The 22741-nt window shown below is 41.6% G+C and overlaps 2 protein-coding genes across 5 annotated transcripts in view; both read left to right on the top strand.

Moving 5' to 3' along the window:
• The first annotated feature begins 2442 nt into the window (after window positions 1-2442).
• Window positions 2443-7872, top strand: c1qb (complement component 1, q subcomponent, B chain). The gene is made up of 5 exons (XM_083907517.1): window positions 2443-2510; window positions 3162-3330; window positions 5415-5646; window positions 6337-6454; window positions 7449-7872. Exons 1-5 carry the CDS (start codon window positions 2508-2510, stop codon window positions 7656-7658), a joined length of 732 nt encoding a protein of 243 aa, XP_083763643.1. The 5' UTR covers window positions 2443-2507; the 3' UTR covers window positions 7659-7872.
• A 2957-nt stretch (window positions 7873-10829) lies between these two features.
• The window catches only part of LOC310942263 (NACHT, LRR and PYD domains-containing protein 12-like), a 34439-nt gene continuing 22527 nt past the window's right edge, over window positions 10830-22741 (top strand). For 3 of the 4 annotated variants that reach the window (XM_083907611.1, XM_083907613.1, XM_083907614.1), the window contains exons 1-9: window positions 10830-10934; window positions 11375-11532; window positions 14493-14612; window positions 16792-16911; window positions 17786-17988; window positions 18389-20162; window positions 20792-20965; window positions 21240-21413; window positions 21650-21823. In XM_083907611.1, coding sequence (XP_083763737.1) covers window positions 11414-11532; window positions 14493-14612; window positions 16792-16911; window positions 17786-17988; window positions 18389-20162; window positions 20792-20965; window positions 21240-21413; window positions 21650-21823 — 2858 coding nt within the window. In that variant the 5' untranslated portion in view covers window positions 10830-10934; window positions 11375-11413. The remainder of the gene's footprint in view (window positions 10935-11374; window positions 11533-14492; window positions 14613-16791; window positions 16912-17785; window positions 17989-18388; window positions 20163-20791; window positions 20966-21239; window positions 21414-21649; window positions 21824-22741) is intronic. The other variant, XM_083907612.1, reaches the window with a different exon arrangement.

Below are 22741 nucleotides of genomic sequence, written 5' to 3' on the forward strand. Positions count from 1 at the left end.
AAGAATCCATGGGATGGATGGATGGATGGATGGATGGAGGGATGGAGGGAAGGATGGATGGATGGATGGATGGATGGATGGAGGGAAGGATGGATGGATGGATGGATGGATGGATGGATGGATGGATGGAGGGAGGGAAGGATGGATGGATGGATGGATGGATGGAGGGAGGGAAGGATGGATGGATGGATGGATGGATGGATAGATAGATAGATAGATAGATAGATAGATAGATGGATGGATGGATAGATAGATAGATAGATAGATAGATAGATAGATAGATAGATAGATAGATAGATAGATAGATAGATAGATAGATAGATAGATAGATAGATAGATAGATAGATAGATAGATAGATAGATAGATAGATAGATAGATAGATAGAGGGAGGGAGGGATGGAGGGATAGATAGATAGATAGATAGATAGATAGATAGATAGATAGATAGATAGATAGATAGATAGATAGATAGATAGATAGATAGATAGATAGATAGATAGATAGAGGGAGGGATGGAGGGATAGATGGATAGATAGATGGATGGATGGATGGATGGATGGATGGAGGGATAGATAGATAGATAGATAGATAGATAGATAGATAGATAGATAGATAGATAGATAGATAGATAGATAGATAGATAGATGGATAGATAGATGGATGGATGGATGGATGGATGGATGGATGGATGGATGGATGGATGGATAGATAGATATATTTATAGATAGATAGATAGATAGATAGATAGATAGATAGATAGATAGATAGATAGATAGATAGATAGATAGATAGATAGATAGATAGTTTGCAACTCAAAAGTGATCATTACTAAACTATTATGTTGAATGTTCTAATTATTAAAGTAAGAATTTAGAACCATAGCGTCACAGTTTTATGTTCTGACCAGGAAGTTTTCAAAATAAATGTCTCAATTTCTGCCCGTCCACGCTAAAACTCAACCCTAAACTTTTCAAAATAAGTTAGCTGGTTATTATAACATTACTCTGATATTAACTCCTTAATGCTACACTCTGACACTGTTACCGTGTTCTATGGTATTACATTGAAAAAGCATTCACCACGTTGTGAAAAGTTAAATGGAGTGTGTGAAACACAGTGGCATCTTTCACATGACATTATTATAAAAATGTACTTAAATCAGCGTTTTTGTGGAACAGATACTGAGTCTCGCTCAGAAACTCTGTGTCAGGAAAACGCTTCGTCTTCACGACCTCAACAAAGAAGAAGTTCAGAGGGAAAACAGAAGGAAATGTTCTTTTATAGGAATTTTTAATCAGATCACATTTAACACATTTTCTTGACTTCTTCAAAAACAGTTTCACTTCCACTGACGACGGATTTGCTGCATCAGGAGTAAAATGTTGTTTTTGTTTTAAAAACACAAACTGAAAAGTGCATACTGAGACTTTTATTTAGAAATAAATAATTGTGTTATAGCCTGAGAGAAATGACACTGAGTCTTTGATTCTGGAAACTGTGGGGTTCCATTTTAGCATGGGAAAAGAGAAACTAAGACCTTTATTTTGAAATCTGCAGGGGTCATGTTTTAGCATGGAAAAACTGAGACTTTTATTTTGAAAATTGTTGAATTGCGTTGCAACGTGGACGGACAGAAAGTGATATTTTTGTTTTAGCCCCAGAGAACAAACTGTTTGTGTTTCAGTATGGAAACAACAAAAAGTGAAACCTTTATTTTGAAAAACGGGGTTGTGTTTTAGTGTGGGAAAATAGAAACTGAGGGATTTATTTTGAAAACTGCAGGATTATGTTCGAACTTTGGGCTCGTGCTGTAGCATGGAGAATCTGAGACTTTTATTTTGACAAACAGGACCAGAACCTGGGGCTTTTATTTTGAAATGTGCAGGGTCGCGTTTCACTATGAAAAAAAACAAAAACTTGACACTTTTATTTTGAAAGTGGGATTTTGGTTTATCGTTGGAAAACACGAGATGCATTCACTGACCTTCGTAAATTTCTGCCAGGTTCAGTGTGAGGAATTTAGAGGAGCAACAGCAAGGTGCATTCAGGGACCGTCGTAAATTCAATGACTTCTGCTGGGTCGTCAGTGTGTTGAGCTTCGAGGAGAAGCTACGAGATGCATTCAAGAGCCTTTGTTAATCGGGTGATTGTTGTTATTTTATTGGTATTATTTTACACAATGTTACAGGTGTTTTAACGTGAGCTGGGACTTTTATTGTGAAAGCGTTGCGGTGGCTCATGATGGACCTTTTATTTTGTTTGTATTGTTTTACAGTGTAACGCAGGGATTTTGTGACATAAACATATATCACATATTTTGTGTGGTTTTTTTTAAACAAACGGCGAGTTTCTCTCTCTTTTTTCCCCACTTCCCTTTTTCTTTTTTGAGACTGAGAAACTCTGCTGTGGCTGTGAAGAAGAACAGTTCTTCACCTCCGCTCTTCATCAGCTCTTCATCAGCTCTTCATCAGCTCTTCATCAGCTCTTCACTCTGTTTGACCTGCTAATGGTGAGAAACCACACACACACACACACACACACACACACACACACACACAGGTGGACTTTATGGAATCAACATTGTTTATTGATGATTTGACGAAACGATTCAAAATGTTAATGACGTTTTCATCCGCCGTTAAATTACATTTAGACTAGAAGCTTAATTTTGTATATATTTTTAAATTTAATTGTATTGTAGCTGAATTTATTATTATTATTATTATTATTATAATTATTATTATCGTCATTTAGATCAAACTGTAAGGTGTGCGTGTGTGTGTTCTTGTCCTTGCGGCATACTGAGGACCAGTGAGGGTTTTTTAACCGACAAAGTGAGGACATTTTTACGAAGTGAGGACATTTTGTTTTCATTCAAATCACTTCCTTAGGTTGTAAACAACATGTTATACTCTGTTTTTAACTAATTTGGTACAAAAACCTGTTTTCCAGCCCTGGTGTTTCACACACTTTTTGCTCTGGGGCTCCACCTGCAGACATGTTATGGTACTGCACCCAGTAGTTCTTTATAGATGTCATTCGTGACGTAGATATTTGCAATTGTGTTGATTTATAAAGTGGAAATGCTGGTCCTCACTTTGTCAGCACTTTTACCCGGTCCTCAGCAAGTACAATAATGTGTGTGTGTGTGTGTGTTCAGGCCCCCTGGTGGCTGAGCTGCAGTATTGCAGTCTTCCTGCTCTTGGTTCTGGTGGCCCCGGTCATGACTCAGACGTCCTGCAGCAGCAGAACTTCAGGGATTCCTGGGATTCCAGGAACTCATGGATCCAACGGCAGAGACGGACCTAAGGGCGAGAAAGGAGACACTGGTGATGTCACATGAAAACGTCTCACATGCTTTTGGACTTTTATTATTGAAAATAACACGTGTTTTCAGTTTCACAGTGAAATCCCAGCACAGATCACGTCAAGACTCTGTACATAGATAAACATCCTGCAGAGCAGAGAAACCCAACAATTCACACAATCTTCTTTTTAACAGAAGACGAATCTGTGACTTTCAGAATTTACACCTTGTTATTTTGACCTTTGTTTGTTTGTTTTTTTAACACAAACTTAAAACTCAATGTAATTATTATTATAAGACAATGTCAGGTGTTTGTTTCCTTGAATTTGAGGGAATTGGTCCTGGGAAGTCCTTGAAAAGCCTTTGAATTTGGCCTGGAAAGTCCTTGAATTTGACCTGGAAAGTAATTGAAAGGTCCTTGAATTTGACCTGGAAAGTCCTTGAATTTGACCTGGGAAGTGCTTGAAAAGTTATTGAATTTGACCTGGAAAGTCCTTGATTTTGAGGGAACTGGACCTGGAAAGCCCTTGAAGTTGACCTGGAAAGCCCTTGAATTTGACCTGGAAAGTCCTTGATTTTGAGGGAACTGGACCTGGAAAGTCCTTGAATTTGACCTGGAAAGCCCTTGAATTTGACCTGGAAAGTCCTTGAAAGGTCCTTGAATTTGAGGGAATTGGACTTGGGAAGTCCTTGAAAAGCCTTTGAATTTGGCCTGGAAAGTCCTTGAAAGGTCCTTGAATTTGAGGGAATTGGACTTGGGAATTCCTTGAAAAGCCTTTGAATTTGGCCTGGAAAGTCCTTGAATTTGACCTGGAAAATCATTGAAAGGTCCTTGAATTTGACCTGGAAAGTCCTTGAATTTGACCTGGGAAGTGCTTGAAAAGTTATTGAATTTGACCTGGAAAGTCCTTGATTTTGAGGGAACTGGACCTGGAAAGTCCTTGAATTTGACCTGGAAAGCCCTTGAAGTTGACCTGGAAAGCCCTTGAATTTGACCTGGAAAGTCCTTGATTTTGAGGGAACTGGACCTGGAAAGGCCTTGAATTTGACCTGGAAAGCCCTTGAATTTGACCTGGAAAGTCCTTGAAAGGTCCTTGAATTTGAGGGAATTGGACTTGGGAAGTCCTTGAAAAGCCTTTGAATTTGGCCTGGAAAGTCCTTGAATTTGACCTGGAAAGTCATTGAAAGGTCCTTGAATTTGACCTGGAAAGTCATTGAAAGGTCCTTGAATTTGACCTGGAAAGTCCTTGAATTTGACCTTGGAAGTCCTTGAAAAGTTATTGAATTTGACCTGGAAAGTCCTTGATTTTGAGAGAACTGGACCTGGAAAGTCCTTGAATTTGACCTGGAAAGTCCTTCAATTTGACCTGGAAAGGCATTGAAAGGTCCTTTAATTTGAGGGAATGCTATTGCTAATGTGGAAGGACTGTTATAACTTTGAGAATCCTGTTCCGATCTGAACCAAACTTCCATGGATTGATGATAGTCCAGCCCTGAAAAAGTCTATATGAAAATATTACATTTTAAAAACAGCGCCCCCTGGTTGCTGGAGATAACATTACGTTTCACACTTTGCACTTCCATGTTGGTCTAACAGGGATTGTTGTATCCACCTAAAATTTGATATGTGAGACCACAGACAGAATTAAACAATTCAAACATCAGGGAAAGTTTCTTTTATTTTATTAATTAAAGGTTAAGTTCAGGGTTTTTCTTTTAAAACTGTGACTGAGGAACTGACCCAACGTGAGTACTGATTTTACCTGCTTAATAAAACACTCACATTATGATAAATCAATGATCCCCAGTTTTCAGGATGAAAGACACAAACAAACATCATTTCGGAACAATGGTGTGTTTCTGTATTCTTGTACTCGATGAGTATTTTCATATAAAGATGATTCCGTCGTTTTTGTTTCAGTCCAGTGAAAGAGACAAATGTTTCCTTTTTGCAGCGAATAAAGGTGAAACATTGTCGAGTTTTGAAGATATTTGTTGACCCTAAAAAAGAACCAGTGGCTGTTGCTTGTGGCGTCCCACATGGGTCAGTGTTAAAATAGGAGACATATCCTTATGCTTAGTTTTTCTTTGTTTTGGTATCATCAGGAGAGTCACCAAAGTCAGTGAGTGGCCACAAGGGGGAGCCAGGTCTGCAGGGCCCACCAGGTCGGCCTGGGATGAAGGGGGATGTGGGTCTGCGGGGGCTCCGAGGACCTCCAGGCGAGCACGGGGAGAAAGGACAACCCATCACCTCTTTGGCCCAAGAGAAACCTTTCTTCTCCCAGAGTCTCCTGGCATCAGAGATTCCACAGATTGACACAGACATCGGCTTTAGCGGGTCAGTGAATGTTAAAGTCAGAGAGTAGCTTCAAAACTTCATGTGACATGAAGTAAAAAAAATAAGGGATTAATTATCACTCGTCTGTTGAAGAGATTTTAATCCACTCTCTGAGGTCATTAATGCTAAGTGTGATCCACATATTCATGACAAAATAAGATAAAAGTTCATTTCGGTTACATCATTACTCATTTTAGCAACTGAACGTAAGGTCACTTTGTCACTAAGACAGACGTTTGTAAACCCACTCACTCTCCCACACCAAAGTCCACCGAGAAAACAAGTGATTTTAGCTCACGGGGACACAGGAGCCTCTGCTGCCCCGTGTGGTCACTTTGTGTCAATCAAACACTGAAGTGACAACAAAAAAAAAAGACATTTGATCTTAGTGATGGAGGCAGCAGTGGATCAACAACTCCTGAAAATCACTGATTTTCTCTCTGGACTTTGGTGTGGGAGAGTGAGTGGGTTTACAAAAGTCTGTCTCACAGTGAGACAAAGACGTGATCATGTTTCTTATTGTATTCATAACGTGGTCATTCCACTCGTGAAAAGCTTCAAATTGTCCTGGTAAACTTCTGTGAGGGAAACCAAACAAAACTTCAAAACAAAAAGACATGAATGAACAGAGAGAAACAATTCTACGATTATGAAGACAACGAACAAACAAAGTGTTTAATCGTCCCACAGACAGATTTTCCCGGACCTGGATTCTCAGTTTCACGGACTCTCGCTGACAAACGGAATGTTCACTTGTCGCATCAGAGGCGTCTATTTCTTCACTTACCACGTTTTAGCCAAGAGCCGGGTGAGTTCACGTCTTTCTCCTTTGACTTCATCTTAAAGTTCCCCAGCAGACTCTAGAATCGCCTCTGCCTATCTTGAAAAAGATGTTCTTCACCTCAGTCGGATTTTCCTGGTTAAATATTAAATTAAAGGTGAAATGGAAATAAACTGCAGTACCTCATACAGCCACAATTCCAAAGTCTTCAACGATGACTCTATAGCAGGGGTGTCAAACTCAAATACAGAATGGGCCAAAATTTAAAAGTGAACAAAGCCGCAGGCCAAGGTTGAACAAATTAACCTTTTAATAGGGACCCAAACAAGTTTTGCATTGAATATTGAACAAGCAAGGCTTATATAACTTTATAGTGACATGCAAAATCGAGTTTCAAATAATAATAATAATAATTTAAAAATATCAATGGCATATCAAATAAAATTTAAATAAAAATTGAATGCACCCTAAATACAGGATAAGCGGTAGATAATGGATGGATAAAAATGTAATGCCTCTTTTCTATTTGCAGCCTTCTGAGGTAAATATCAAAATAAACTTTTTCCACAGGCTAATAATACATTTGAAAATAAAATAACAATAATGAATGAATCAAACATTCAAGCCTTGAAGTAGCAAGAGAAAGTGCATGAATAAAACGTTAATTATTGCTCAGTTTGCTACACTGATTTGCTTTAACACTGAATATGGAACAAGCAACGCTTATATAACTTAGTGCAAAATCAACTTTCAAAAAACTAACGAAAAAACATCAATGGCATATTAAATAAAATTTAAATAAAAAATTGAATGCCTCTTTTCTATTTGCAGCCTTTTGAGGTAAATATCAACATCATGGTGCCGCTGTATAATACCGGCGGGTCAGCTCTAATGTTAATTTGATATTCCCTCAAGGGCCAGAGTTTGACACCCATGCTCTATAGAATGAAGTATCAGAACTGGTCGACTTGTACGCGCCGAGCGATTCTTCCTGCTCGCACTGACGTCACCATCTACGCAGGTGTGTCTGAATCTGATGAGGGGCCCCGACCTTCACCTGTCGCAGTGCGACATGTCCAACGGTTTTCTGGTCACGTCGGGCTCGGCGGTCCTGGAGCTGGAGGTCGGAGACGCGGTCTCGCTGCAGGCGACCAAGTTCAACAGCATCGTGACGCGCCTGCGCCACACCGGCCACACCTTCACCGGCTTCCTGCTCTTCAGCACTGCCTGAAGTCACTGGTGACGTCTGCAGCCACCAATGGGTTTGTCATAAAAGCACCAACAGAAAGATCCACGCTGACTCAGCAGTGGCCTGTTAGGATAGGATGTATCCTGTCCTCCTGTTTGCAATAAATAAACAATGTTTGAAACATCACATGTGCTGTTCTTTACTGTGTATTTGCCTGTGAATATGGACAAAGGCTGAATTCTAATTCCTTCTAAATCCTCAATCTCATAAATGTTCTCCCTCTAGTCCAAGTTCTGTCCTGATTCTCAGATAAATTAAGTTGAGGTCAAGTTTAAGGGCTGTATCGCCCTCAATATTGAGATTTTCAGAGACCACCCTCGGGAGCAAGGTCTACCCAGAATGCATTGCACGTTTTCACATAATAAAGATGGCGTCGAAAGCAGCGGAACGAGTGCGATACAAATGAAGTATTTTCTTTGTTAATAGAGATATAAAAATGATCTTAGTTTAGGCCCATATTATGGATTACTGACGTCATTGTTGCCTAACATTTATTTTTATTTCACCATCTTTTGTCAATAGTCGGCCGGTGTGGTTTACTTTTCAATAAGTCGTGGTGTGTGGTAACTGTCAGCTGAATATTTGTATGAGTATCATCTTATAACTAACTGACAACCTAATAACTTGACTGACAAACGGATCAGAATAAATAATCCTGACGTAAATGTCTTCTTCTTCTTCTTCTTTTTTGGAGTTGACAGACTGGACGCAGCTTTGGCGTTATTCTGCCCCCTACAGTCTGAAGACGTATCTGAAAGCGGGGAAACATACAAAGCAGGAACATTGGACCCGGGGAACATAGAACCCGGGGAACATAGGACCCGGGGAACATAGGACCCAGGTATCATAGGACCCGGGGAACATAGGACCTGGGGAACATAGGACACGGGGAACATAGGACCCAGGAATCATAGGACCCGGGGAACATAGGACCTGGGGAACATAGGACCTGGGGAACATAGGACACGGGGAACATAGGACCTGGGGAACATAGGACCCGGGGAACATAGGACCCGGGGAACATAGGACCCGGGGAACATAGGACCCGGGGAACATAGGACCCGGGGAACATAGGACCCGGGGAACATAGGACCCAGGGATCATAGGACCCGGGGAACATAGGCCCCGGGGAACATAGCACCCGGGGAACATAGCACCCGGGGAACATAGCACCCGGGGAACATAGGACCCGGGGAACATAGGCCCCGGGGAACATAGCACCCGGGGAACATAGGCCCCGGGGAACATAGCACCCGGGGAACATAGCACCCGGGGAACATAGGACCCGGGGAACATAGGACCCGGGGAACATAGGCCCCGGGGAACATAGGACCCGGGGAACATAGGACCCGGGGAACATAGGACCCGGGGAACATAGGACCCGGGGAACATAGGACCCGGGGAACATAGGACCCGGGGAACATAGGACCCGGGGAACATAGGCCCCGCGGAACATAGGACCCGGGGAACATAGGACCCGGGGAACATAGCACCCGGGGAACATAGCACCCGGGGAACATAGGACCCGGGGAACATAGGACCCGGGGAACATAGCACCCGGGGAACATAGGCCCCGGGGAACATAGGCCCCGGGGAACATAGCACCCGGGGAACATAGCACCCGGGGAACATAGGACCCGGGGAACATAGCACCCGGGGAACATAGCACCCGGGGAACATAGCACCCGGGGAACATAGGACCCGGGGAACATAGGCCCCGGGGAACATAGCACCCGGGGAACATAGGCCCCGGGGAACATAGCACCCGGGGAACATAGCACCCGGGGAACATAGGACCCGGGGAACATAGGACCCGGGGAACATAGGCCCCGGGGAACATAGGACCCGGGGAACATAGGACCCGGGGAACATAGGACCCGGGGAACATAGGACCCGGGGAACATAGGACCCGGGGAACATAGGACCCGGGGAACATAGATACGGTCCCGTCTCGTGACGCTCTCTCGTGGCTGAAAACACCAAAAAACGGCCATGAATAGTTTTAGAAGTGGATTCTGCCGCTAAAAATAAACCCGCACATTCAGTGCAACTCCGCGATAACGCAATTTATCGAATTTTGCAAAGTCTGAACCAGTAACAGACCCACAACAGACCAGACCAGCAGCCACACTCCCATTGGACAACAGCAGCTGTCAATCACACTGGTGTCCACCCTGACTGAATCTGAGCTGAATCTAGAGATTGAGAGCATTGGATTTGCCTCATCCATCCCTGAATAATCTCCTCCACAGTCTGTTAATGTGATAGAACAACAGAGTGAAGCAACATCGATCTTTTCTCTCACAAAATACTGTTCAAAATAAACACAACTCAACGACTGAAGCTTGTGTCTGCACCAGAAACCACTAAAGAACTGAACAAGTGAACCAAACGTGTTTCATTGCAGAGTTGATTCAAGGAAGATGACAATTCTCCTTCAGAATCACCATCATGTCCACATTGTCTGGTGAGAGGCTTGCTCTCTTTGCTGTGTCCCCAGTGTCCAGGTCCAGGTCCAGGTCCAGGTCTTCTCCAGAGCTGCAGAGGTCCTGACAAAGAAGAGGAACTGATCTGGTCTTTAAATAGAAATCTTTGAACACACCATGCAAATGCTACGTTGGAGGTTGTCCAGCAGATGTCGCCATATTTAATTGTATCAAATGCTCAAAAACAACTATTTCACAACACAACTGCTTCACATTGACTCAGTGTTTCAGAAAACTGTGGTTTCTCCAATAAGACTGTAATGTCTCTCTCTCTCTCTCTCTCTCTCTCTCTCTCTCTCTCTCTCTCTCTCTCTCTCTCTCTCTCTCTCTCTCTCTTTTTCAGGGTCACGTGATTTCTTGTAAACACAGAGGGGAGGGGGGGAGGGGCAGTGAAAGTGAAAGTATTCTGTGACTTTTCAAAGACTCCATTTTAACTTTTTAACTGCGCAGCAGAAGAACGAGGTTAGTGTTCACTTGGTTATATATGATGATATTTGGTTATATATGATGATATTTGATTATATATGATGATATTTGATTATATATGATGATATTTGATTATATATGATGATATTTGATTATATGATGATATTTGATTATATATGATGATATTTGATTATATGATGATATTTGATTATATGATGATATTTGATTATTTCTCTCTCTCAGGGTCACATGATTTCTTGGAAACAGAGGGAGGGTCAGTGAAACTATTCTGTAACTTTTGTTCAGACTCCATTTTAACTTTTTAACTGCGCAGCAGAAGAACGAGGTTAGTGTTCACTTGATTATATATGATGATATTTGGTTATATATGATGATATTTGATCATATATGATGATATTTGTTTATATATGATGATATTTGGTTATATAGGATATTTTGTTATATATGATGATATTTGGTTATATATGATGATATTTGGTTATATATGATGATATTTGGTTACATATGATGATATTTGGTTATATATGATGATATTTGATCATATATGATGATATTTGTTTATATATGATGATATTTGGTTATATAGGATATTTTGTTATATATGATGATATTTGGTTATATATGATGATATTTGGTTATATATGATGATATTTGGTTACATATGATGATATTTGGTTATATATGATGATCATTTCCTGTTATAGAGTCAGTGAGTCAGTTTTCTCAGATTCAGGATTAAAGAAACGTTTGTGTCTCTAACTCCAGATTGAACATGAGTTCAAATCTCTCCGTGTCTCAGTGAAGATGAGTGGTGGTGAGGACACAGCAGAGTCTCCAGGACCCAGCTGTCTGTCTGTGAAGTCTAACTGGTCTAAACATGAACCTCTGAACTTCAGTCGTGAACCTGGAGCCTCAGAGTCAAAGTAAGTAATAATACAAGTATTTAGAAAGAGGAAATATCTGTACATTAGGGTTATAATAAACAGTAATACAATAAAAATCATTCTCATGCTGTTATTATGTTTCTGTTTTCTCTGTTTTATGTCATTTACAAGTGTAATCTAATTTATTTATATTTTGTAATAAAAAAACAAAAACATATCTGATGTACAAATATCTAAATCATGTTTAAATTATATCAATAATAATGTTATCTTGTAGTTGGACATTTGCATATTTAGTGCACATTTGCATATGTGGCACTGTGTGTGTTTTCAGACAGATCATTATTTTGAACTGAGTGAAGCTAAAGCCTGAAAACATGAGCAAACTACTGTTTTGATGGTCTATAATATAAGGTATCCTGATTAATGTGTTTTTAATGAGTGAGATTAGTCCTGCTTAACTCAGCTTCGTCAGCAGAGGGCGCTCTAAGCTTTGCACTTGACTGGGTATCAGTAGCTGACGCTAGTAGAAGTAGAAGCCAGTACGTGATGAACAGCGAGCTAAGGCTACATGCTACAGCTCCTGACCTGAACTGAACTGTTTCCATGTTTCCTACAGGTAAGCTGTTTGTAATCAGCACCCGGGTAATAGACACCAGTAGTTTATTTTATCAGAGCTTTAGTTAACAACTGTGACATTAAGCAATGTTGAATTTGACCGTGTTCTGAGTTGCGTGTGCGCGCGCCGCCTCGGATGTTTCAGAAGGCGGAAGTAGATAGTAATGACTCCGGTCGCTAATCACAAGCTACGACATTTATGTGTGAGCTGTAACGAGTGAACGTTGTGAAATGTTGAGCGATATATGCGATTAAGACACCAGTGAGAATAAGCAGTGTGAAACCGGATGAACCAAGTGAATGTGATAGGAAACGGTGCTAACCGTGTTTTATTGTTTAACAGGCTAGGCTAATGCTAATCGCCGGTAAATGCTAACGCCACATTCTGAGTGCATGTCGGTTAAAGGACCGTTCCACGAACTTATGATAAATAGCCTGTGTTTAAAACGTTAATTGGAATCTGAAATTAACACAGTAACTGACTGTGGGTTAAAGGCTAGTTAGTAAGTACATTAGCATAATTCATACAGGATTAAAAACTGCAAAAGCAGTGAGACGTTCAGGAACAGTAAGAGGGTAATAAGACAAGTTCATAGATTATTCAGCCTGGAGTAATGTGGAATTAGTCATTTGTTATTGTCATGTGTTTCATTCATGTTATTTGAATTTTTGCATTACTTACCTGTGTGTGTATATGTTAAAAGTGTAATTTGACATTGGAAAAGCTAAGGTCACTTGCTAAATACTTCCTTGTTGTCTCTGTAAGAGTAAGCAAACGTATATGTGAGTATTTAACAGTGGTATTAACTCAAAGCAGTAGTGAGAGCAATAGTGAGTAAATTACCAAGAGTAGCATTCTGTTTAGTATATTTGTGCGCTGTTATTGATAATAATTGTATAAGAGGATATCAGTAGCTGACGCTGGTAGAAGTAGAAGCCAGTACGTGATGAACGAGTTAAGTGTACATGCTACAGCTCCTGACCTGAACTGTTTCCATGTTTCCTACAGGAAATAAATGTGTTATGCCAAGAGTGAGCCTCTTCTCATTCATAAAAGTGTAACGCATACATGCTCCAAGTTTTAAAGGTGACATAGAGTGGTCCTGTTGCACATAAATGTTAGTTATGGGGGTCTACTTACATACATTAACTTGTTTTTATGGTCAAAAACCTAGTTGCTATAAACGAGCCGATAGAAATCCTCTTTTCTGCCGCGAGATTTCAGAGTGAGCTCTGACCCCCAGAAGACAGAGTCTTGTGATTGGCCAGTACTATCCAGCACAGCTCCCCCCTCTGGAACGGTGGATGCACTGCTCCTCATTATCAAAACATTGTTTTAACAGTGTTTAAAAATAGCTTCTTCACGACTCCCCGCCTCAGTCCCTTTGACGACCTTTGACCCGGAGTCAGACCTAGAGTCAGAAGACACTGTCGCTCGTGAAACACCTCCACAACGGACATTATTCTTCTTCTGCGGTTCAATGTACGCAACCGGATGTGCCCAGACTAGTGCCCGGAGCAGGAGGATCTGCTGTTCAGGGGAACTGCTGTTTACGTAACTATTGTGGGATTTTCAGAGATCTCATTGAGCCCAGAGATTACAATAAAACACAACGTTCTCAGCAGTGACTGAACTGTTTGTTTAGAACCGTCAGTGCTTCATAAACAAGGTAATGACGCAGATACACACTAAAAAACAGCGTTAATTGGAACTTCCGGTTTAGTTCCGCTTTAAAAACACATGCCATTAAAGTGGTTTCTTTGTTTTCAGCAAATTCAGTGGCTGCTTTTGTTCTTTTTCTGCTTTTTGTCATTCTTGGTCACTTTTGTGATTTGTCTGCTCTGTAAGTTAAAAAAACAAACAAAGTGATGCTGTTTTTTGTGTTATCAATAATAGCTGCAGGGTGGTGGGAGGGGCCCCCAATTCAAGGGTTGGCCCTGACAGTGATTCTCCAGAAACATCACCGTCATTTCTCTGAGGAACAGACAAAAGAGTTTTAAGAGGCTGTAAAATCTGAAAATGTCACCTTTGTGTGAAACTACAGCAGACGTTTGAACTGTGAAAGAATTGAGCTCATGTTTCCTGAACGTTTCCTGCTGACATGGAACTAACAGCCTAGTGATGCCTTCAGGTGTCTTCATGTCAGTAGGAAACGGCAGCACTGAACAGGTCGTAATCCCAGACACAGACAGAAGGTCCATGACTTTGATTCTTCTTCACTAAACAAACATGAAAGCATCGTGTCCACTGGCTAACCTGGCTAACATTAGCATACCAGAGCTAAAGCAGCAGCTCAGGTCGACTCTGGAGGTCACACTGACCACTGAGGCTGCTTTACCAAGAACATCATCAGTGATGGATGTGATGTTTGTGTTTGCAGACGTCAGAACCAGAGATGGAGAGAAGAGTCTCCAGGACCCAGCGGTCTGTCTCTGAAGAGTGACTGGTCCATGAGACAACCTCTGCACTTCAGTAAAGAACCTGGAGCCTCAAACACAAAGTAAGAGACACTTTGTCCTGTGAAGGAATCAGATTCATAAAAAACACACACACACACACACACACACACACACACACACACACACATTTTTGTACTTGCTGCATACTGAGGACCAGCATTTCCACTTTATAAATCATCAAAAACGTCATACTTTACTGTCTTCCAAAATTTGAGAAAAAAAATTGACCCAAAATTTGAACAAAAATGTTGACCCAAATTTAGAAAAAATTGACCCAAAATTTTTAAAAGAAATTTGACCCAAAATTTTTGATCCAAAATTTGACAAAAACGTCATTCTATACTATGTCGTCCAAAATTTGAAAAAAAAAAATTACCCAAAATTTGAAAAAAAAAATTGAAAAAAAAAATTGAAAAAAAAATTTGAAAAAAAAAATTTGGTCCAAAATTTGAAAAAAAAAATTTGTCTAAAATTTGAGAAAAAGTCGTCCAAAATTAACATTTTTGACAAATTGAGTATAGCGTGTTATAGCAACCTAAGGAAGTGATTTAAATGAAAACAAAGTGAGGACCGGCCAAAATGTCCTCACTCCGTAAAAATTACCTCACTTTGTTAGTTTAAAACCCTCACTGGTCCTCAGTATGCTACAAGAACACACACACACACACACACACACACACACACGTCACTAATAAAGACATGTCTTCACAGAGACACGTCCACCTGTCCCTGACATGTCACTAATAAAGACATGTCTTCACAGAGACACGTCCACCTGTCCCTGACATGTCACTAATACAGAAATGTCTTCACAGAGACACGTCCACCTGTCCCTGACATGTCACTAATACAGAAATGTCTTCACAGAGACACGTCCACCTGTCCCTAACATGTCACTAATAAAGACATGCTCCAAGTTTTAAAGGTGACATAGAGTGGTCCTGTTGCACATAAATGTTAGTTATGGGGGTCTACTTACATACATTAACTTGTTTTTATGGTCAAAAACCTAGTTGCTATAAACGAGCCGATAGAAATCCTCTTTTCTGCCGCGAGATTTCAGAGTGAGCTCTGACCCCCAGAAGACAGAGTCTTGTGATTGGCCAGTACTTTCCAGCACAGCTCCCCCCTCTGGAACGGTGGATGCACTGCTCCTCATTATCAAAACATTGTTTTAACAGTGTTTAAAAATAGCTTCTTCACGACTCCCCGCCTCAGTCCCTTTGACGACCTTTGACCCGGAGTCAGACCTAGAGTCAGAAGACACTGTCGCTCGTGAAACACCTCCACAACGGACATTATTCTTCTTCTGCGGTTCAATGTACGCAACCGGATGTGCCCAGACTAGTGCCCGGAGCAGGAGGATCTGCTGTTCAGGGGAACTGCTGTTTAGGTAAACTATTGCGGGATTTTCAGAGATCTCATTGAGCCCAGAGATTACAATAAAACACAACGTTCTCAGCAGTGACTGAACTGTTTGTTTAGAACCGTCAGTGCTTCATAAACAAGGTAATGACGCAGATACACACTAAAAAACAGCGTTAATTGGAACTTCCGGTTTAGTTCCGCTTTAAAAACACATGCCATTAAAGTGGTTTCTTTGTTTTCAGCAAATTCAGTGGCTGCTTTTGTTCTTTTTCTGCTTTTTGTCATTCTTGGTCACTTTTGTGATTTGTCTGCTCTGTAAGTTAAAAAAACAAACAAAGTGACGCTGTTTTTTGTGTTATCAATAATAGCTGCAGGGTGGTGGGAGGGGCCCCCAATTCAAGGGTTGGCCCTGACAGTGATTCTCCAGAAACATCACCGTCATTTCTCTGAGGAACAGACAAAAGAGTTTTAAGAGGCTGTAAAATCTGAAAATGTCACCTTTGTGTGAAACGACAGCAGACGTTTGAACTGTGAAAGAATTGAGCTCATGTTTCCTGAACGTTTCCTGCTGACATGGAACGAACAGCCTAGTGATGCCTTCAGGTGTCTTCATGTCAGTAGGAAACGGCAGCACTGAACAGGTCGTAATCCCAGACACAGACAGAAGGTCCATGACTTTGATTCTTCTTCACTAAACAAACATGAAAGCATCGTGTCCACTGGCTAACCTGGCTAACATTAGCATACCAGAGCTAAAGCAGCAGCTCAGGTCGACTCTGGAGGTCACACTGACCACTGAGGCTGCTTTACCAAGAACATCATCAGTGATGGATGTGATGTTTGTGTTTGCAGACGTCAGAACCAGAGATGGAGAGAAGAGTCTCCAGGACCCAGCGGTCTGTCTCTGAAGAGTGACTGGTCCATGAGACAACCTCTGCACTTCAGTAAAGAACCTGGAGCCTCAAACACAAAGTAAGAGACACTTTGTCCTGTGAAGGAATCAGATTCATAAAAAACACACACACACACACACACACACACACACACACACACACACACACACACACACACACACATTTTTGTACTTGCTGCATACTGAGGACCAGCATTTCCACTTTATAAATCATCAAAAACGTCATACTTTACTGTCTTCCAAAATTTGAGAAAAAAAATTGACCCAAAATTTGAACAAAAATGTTGACCCAAATTTAGAAAAAATTGACCCAAAATTTTTAAAAGAAATTTGACCCAAAATTTTTAAAAGAAATTTGACCCAAAATTTTTAAAAGAAATTTGACCCAAAATTTTTGATCCAAAATTTGACAAAAACGTCATTCTATACTATGTCGTCCAAAATTTGAAAAAAAATTTTTACCCAAAATTTGAAAAAAAAAATTTGAAAAAAAAATTTGGTCCAAAATTTGAAAAAAAAAATTTGGTCCAAAATTTGAAAAAAAAAATTTGTCTAAAATTTGAGAAAAAGTCGTCCAAAATTAACATTTTTGACAAATTGAGTATAGCGTGTTATAGCAAGACACACGTCCACCTGTCCCTGACATGTTGGTAATAAAGACATGTCTTCACAGACACACGTCCACCTGTCCCTGACATGTTGGTAATAAAGACATGTCTTCACAGAGACACGTCCACCTGTCCCTGACATGTTGGTAATAAAGAAATGTCTTCACAGAGACACGTCCATCTGTCCCTGACATGTCAGTAATAAAGAAATGTCTTCACAGAGACACGTCCACCTGTCCCTGACATGTCAGTAATAAAGAAATGTCTTCACAGAGACACGTCCATCTGTCCCTGACATGTTAGTAATAAAGACATGTCTTCACAGACACAAGTTTGCTGTCCCTGTGGACGAGCAGACGTCCCACTGTCCTCTGTGTCAGGACGTCCTGAAGGATCCAGTCTCCACCAGCTGTGGTCACCAGTTCTGCAGACGCTGCATCTCCTTATACTGGGACCAGTCTGGTCCACCAGGAGACTCCTGCTGTCCTCAGTGTGGACAAAGACCCAGGACAGGACGTGGACCACAGGGTAAGACTCTTAAAGAGAGCAGCTCCCATCAGCACGAGCAGACTTTAGAAATGGAAAAACAGGAGAAAAATGTTTCAAAGTTAAAAATGTTAGTCATGTGATCATGAAGATGATGGAGTTTAACTCTCTGCTGCCCCCTGCAGGTTGAAGAAATGAAGGTTTACCCTCATTTTCCTGCCTTTCTATCATTATTGTTCTCTTGTATGCAGATGATTCTCTTTCCTTCACAATCATCTCAGTTATTCTAGAATGATTCAGTCTTTCACAATAAAGTTATTCAAGTCATTACAGTGAAAATGACTGTAGTTTTTCATTTGACATAAAACAACAACATCACAGAAAAAGATGAAAATAATCCTCAGATTCTTTCTTCAGTCTGACTTTGTCTCTTGTCTTTCAGCAGATGTTGGTCTGCAGAAGGTTCTAGATAAACATAAGATCAGTCTGAGGAGGAGATTTGAACATGTGACTGAAGGAACTGAAGGAAGAGGAAGTAGAACCCTCCTGAACAGGATCTTCACTGAGCTCTACATCACAGAGGGACAGAGTGAAGAGGTCAATACTCAACATGAGGTGATGCAGCTGGAGACCACCTCCAAGAAGAAGATGGTCCAGGACACTCCCATCAAGTGCTGCCACATCTTTAAAGCCTTACCTGACCAGCAGGGGCGCATCAGAGTGGTCCTGACCAACGGCGTCGCTGGTGTTGGAAAAACCTTCTCGGTGCAGAAGTTCACTCTGGACTGGGCCGAGGGTTTGGAAAACCAGGATGTGAATCTGCTGATTCTGCTTTCGTTCAGGGAGCTGAACCTGATCAGAGATCAGCACAGTCTTCTCACTCTGCTCCATGTTTTCTATCCAACATTAGAGAAGGTCAGAGCAGAGAAGCTCGCTGTCTGTAAACCTTTGTTCATCTTTGACGGCCTGGATGAAAGCAGACTCTCACTGGACTTCAACAGCAGGACGCTGGTTTCTGACGTCACACACAGGTCATCAGTCAACGTGCTGCTGACCAACCTCATCCAGGGGAATCTGCTTCCCTCAGCTCTCATCTGGATAACTTCTCGACCTGCAGCGGCCAATCAGATCCCTCCTACATGTGTTGACAGGGTAACAGAAGTACGAGGCTTCACTGAGGAGCAGAAGGACGAGTACTTCAGGAAGAGATCCAGGGATGAAGATCTGTCCACAAGAATCATCTCACACATCAAGACGTCCAGGAGCCTCCACATCATGTGTCAAATCCCAGTCTTCTGCTGGATCAGTGCTACAGTTCTGGAGCACATGTTGACCACAGAGCAGAGAGGAGAGCTGCCCAAGACCCTGACAGACCTGTACTCACACTTCCTGCTGGTTCAGACAAAGAGGAAGAAGAACAAGTACGAGGAAGGACGTGAGACGAGTCCACAGGAGCTGATGGAGGCCGACAGGGAGTTTCTTCTGAAGCTGGGGAGGCTGGCCTTTGAACATCTGCAGAAAGGAGACATCATGTTCTACCAAGAAGACCTGGACCGGTGTGGTCTTGATGTGACAGAGGCCTCGGTTTACTCAGGAGTTTGTACAGAGATCTTCAGAGAAGAGAGTGTGATCTTCAAGAAAACAGTTTACTGCTTTGTTCATCTGAGCGTTCAGGAGTTTCTGGCTGCAGTCTACATGTTCAACTGTTTGATGAAGACAGAGGTACTGCAGGACTTCTTCAGACATGATGATGACAGTTCTCTGATTTTCTACCTGAAAGCAACCATGAAGAAATCCCTTCAAAGTCCAAATGGTCACCTGGACCTGTTTGTTCGCTTCCTTCATGGACTCTGTCTGGAGTCCAACCAGAGTCTCTTAGGAGTTCTGCTGGGTCAGACTCAGAACAGTCCAAAAATTATCCAGAGAATCATCAAGAACCTGAAGGAGATGAACACAGAGAACATCTCACCTGACAGAAGCATCAACATCTTCCACTGTCTGACAGAGATGAACGACCAATCAGTGCATCAGGAGATCCAAGAGTTCATGAAGTCAAACAGAGGACAGGTACTCTCTGAGATCCAATGTTCAGCTCTGGCCTACATGCTGCAGATGTCTGAGGAGGTTCTGGATGAGTTGGACCTGAACAAGTACAGAACATCTGTCCAGGGAAAACACAGACTGATTCCAGCTATGAGGAACTGCAGGAAGGCTGGGTGAGTACAGACATGATCAATAACATCATCAATCAGTGATGGTTGATCAAATATTCTTCTCATTCTTCTCACTTTGTTAGTCAGCTGTGTTGTTTTTCATGTTTTAAATGATGCAGATTTATCAGCTGCTTGTGATTCTTGCTTTGAACGTCTTTATTTGGTCATTTACTGTTTATGTTTCATTGTTAACTTTCTCTTCATGTGACTTTGATTCTTTTTGGTTTCACCTAAACATGATTAGACTCGGGTAGACAAGGGTCAATGTTCAGATCCAGAGAAGTCTGCTGACTTTACATTAAGACACAGAGTAGTCCAGTGACGTTAGCTCGTTAATAACCATCAGCTGTGAAGTCGCTGCTGATCGGGTCTGTGTCTCTGGACCGGGTCGGACCAACATGAGTTTAACATGAGTCCAGGTCCCAGGTGTGTTCCACACTCAGACTGTGTGTGAAAGATGTTTCATGTCAAACACAACATGAAAATGTCAACATATATTTTTCTATAATCACAGACTGGATTATTGTGAACTCTCAGAGACTCAGTGTGAAGTCGTGGTCTCTGCTCTGAACACATGATCAAACACTGACTGCTTTCAACCAGCAACTTCTCATCTTTTATTCTTTATTCAGGTTGATGAACTGCAGTTTGTCAGAGATCAGCTGTTCTTCTCTGGTCTCAGTTCTGAAGTCAAACCCCTCTCACATGAGAGAACTGAACCTGAGTAAGAACGATCTTCATGATTCAGGAGTGCAGCAGCTGTGTTCTGGACTGGAGCGTCCACACTGTAGACTGGAGTCTCTGTGGTGAGTTCACTGACTGAAGCTGATGTTGTTTTTTAAACTTTCATTTTATTAACATTAAACTCATTTGATTCACACTCACTCTCTCTCACACACACACTCACCTTCACACACACACTCTCTCTCACACACACACTCACTCTCTCTCTCTCACACACACACACACACACACACACACACACACACACACACACACACACACACACACACACACACACACACACACACACACACATACAGTCATTGTCTAAAGTCTCATCTTTTATTCTTTATTCAGGTTGATGAGCTGCAGTTTGTCAGAGATCAGCTGTTATTTTCTGGCCTCAGCTCTGAAGTCAAACCCCTCTCACATGAGAGAACTGGACATGAGTCTGAACAACCTGAAGGATTCAGGAGTGAAGCAGCTGTGTTCTGGACTGGAGAGTCCACACTGTAGACTGGAGTCTCTGAGGTGAGTTCACTGACTGAAGCTGATGTTGTTTTTTTAAAACTTTAATTTTATTAACATTAAACTCATTTGATACTCTCTCACACACACACACACACACACACACACACACACACACACACACACACACACACACACACTCACACACACACACACACACACACACACACACACACACTCTCTCTCTCTCTCACACACTCAGTCGTTGTCTAAAGTCTCATCTTTTATTCTTTATTCAGGTTGAGTTACTGCAGATTTTCAGAGATCAGCTGTTCTTCTCTGGCCTCAGTTCTGAAGTCAAACTCCTCTCACCTGAGAGGACTGGACCTGAGTCAGAACTATCTGGAGGATTCAGGAGTGAAGCAGCTGTGTTCTGGACTGGAGAGTCCACACTGTAGACTGGAGACTCTGAAGTGAGTTCACCGACTGAAGCTGATGTTGTTTTTTTAAACTTTCATTTTATTAACTTTAAACTAGTCTTTAGATATTTGATATGACCAGGTACTGGTCATCGTTGCAGTCTGTCACTCGTGGGGCTCCACTCCTGGGTCTGTCACAAACTCTGCCAGCAGTTCTGTGTCTTGATGCAAGTCTGCTGATGACACTTTGAGACACACCAAGTTCACGAGCAACATCTGACTGCCTGCCACAGAGCCGAAGGCGCGCTATGGCCAGGTGGTGCTGCTCGTCCGTTAAGTGATGCTGTGTGTTCATGGATGTTTGAATGATGAACTTGGAATGACTTACTGACAATTCCATCTTTTTATACCCACAGAATGTTGACATTGATGCCAAATTGAAAAGGGTTGCCTTTTAGTTTTTTGATATTAGCCCCAATACGTAAGGCACACTGTACACAGTGAGACCATTACATGCAAAACACAAAATGAGGTGTGTCTATCGCCCCAATACAATTGCCTCCCTATCCCAAAAATCTCTGAAGTGAATCAAACACTGTATGTATGAATTTCACTTTCACAATATCCCTAACTTATTGTGAGTAGTGTATTGTAAGAAATCGTGTATCGCCAAACATTAGAGGTTGCACCAATATTGTCCAACATAGGGTTTCCTATGATCTGCCATTTGCCTTCTGCTGTAAGTCAGTCTCTAGAATACAAAGGGAGTGAACGACTACTATCAATTGTAAAAGAAGGAGGAAGAGGCTCCAGACAAATTTAATTAAATAACATGATGGGACTGATTGTGTCAGTCAGTCTGCACATGTGGGTGGGCATACTCATAGTTTCATCATGTTTGTATACAAGTATGTATGGCTATGTTGAGTTAGGAGATTTCACTTTGAGGAAGTGCACTCTGACAGGACCCGA

The sequence above is a fragment of the Microchirus variegatus genome (genome assembly GCF_963457635.1).
Source record: "Microchirus variegatus genome assembly, chromosome: 21".
Classification (NCBI taxonomy): Eukaryota; Metazoa; Chordata; class Actinopteri; order Pleuronectiformes; family Soleidae; genus Microchirus; species Microchirus variegatus.

What these genes read in the sequence shown, in the direction of transcription:
- c1qb (XM_083907517.1), top strand. An exon ending in GGGCGAGAAAGGAGACACTG is followed by an intron (nt 3,331 to 5,414) that starts GTGATGTCACAT and finishes TGGTATCATCAG; the next exon opens with GAGAGTCACCAAAGTCAGTG. An exon ending in ACGTTTTAGCCAAGAGCCGG is followed by an intron (nt 6,455 to 7,448) that starts GTGAGTTCACGT and finishes CCATCTACGCAG; the next exon opens with GTGTGTCTGAATCTGATGAG.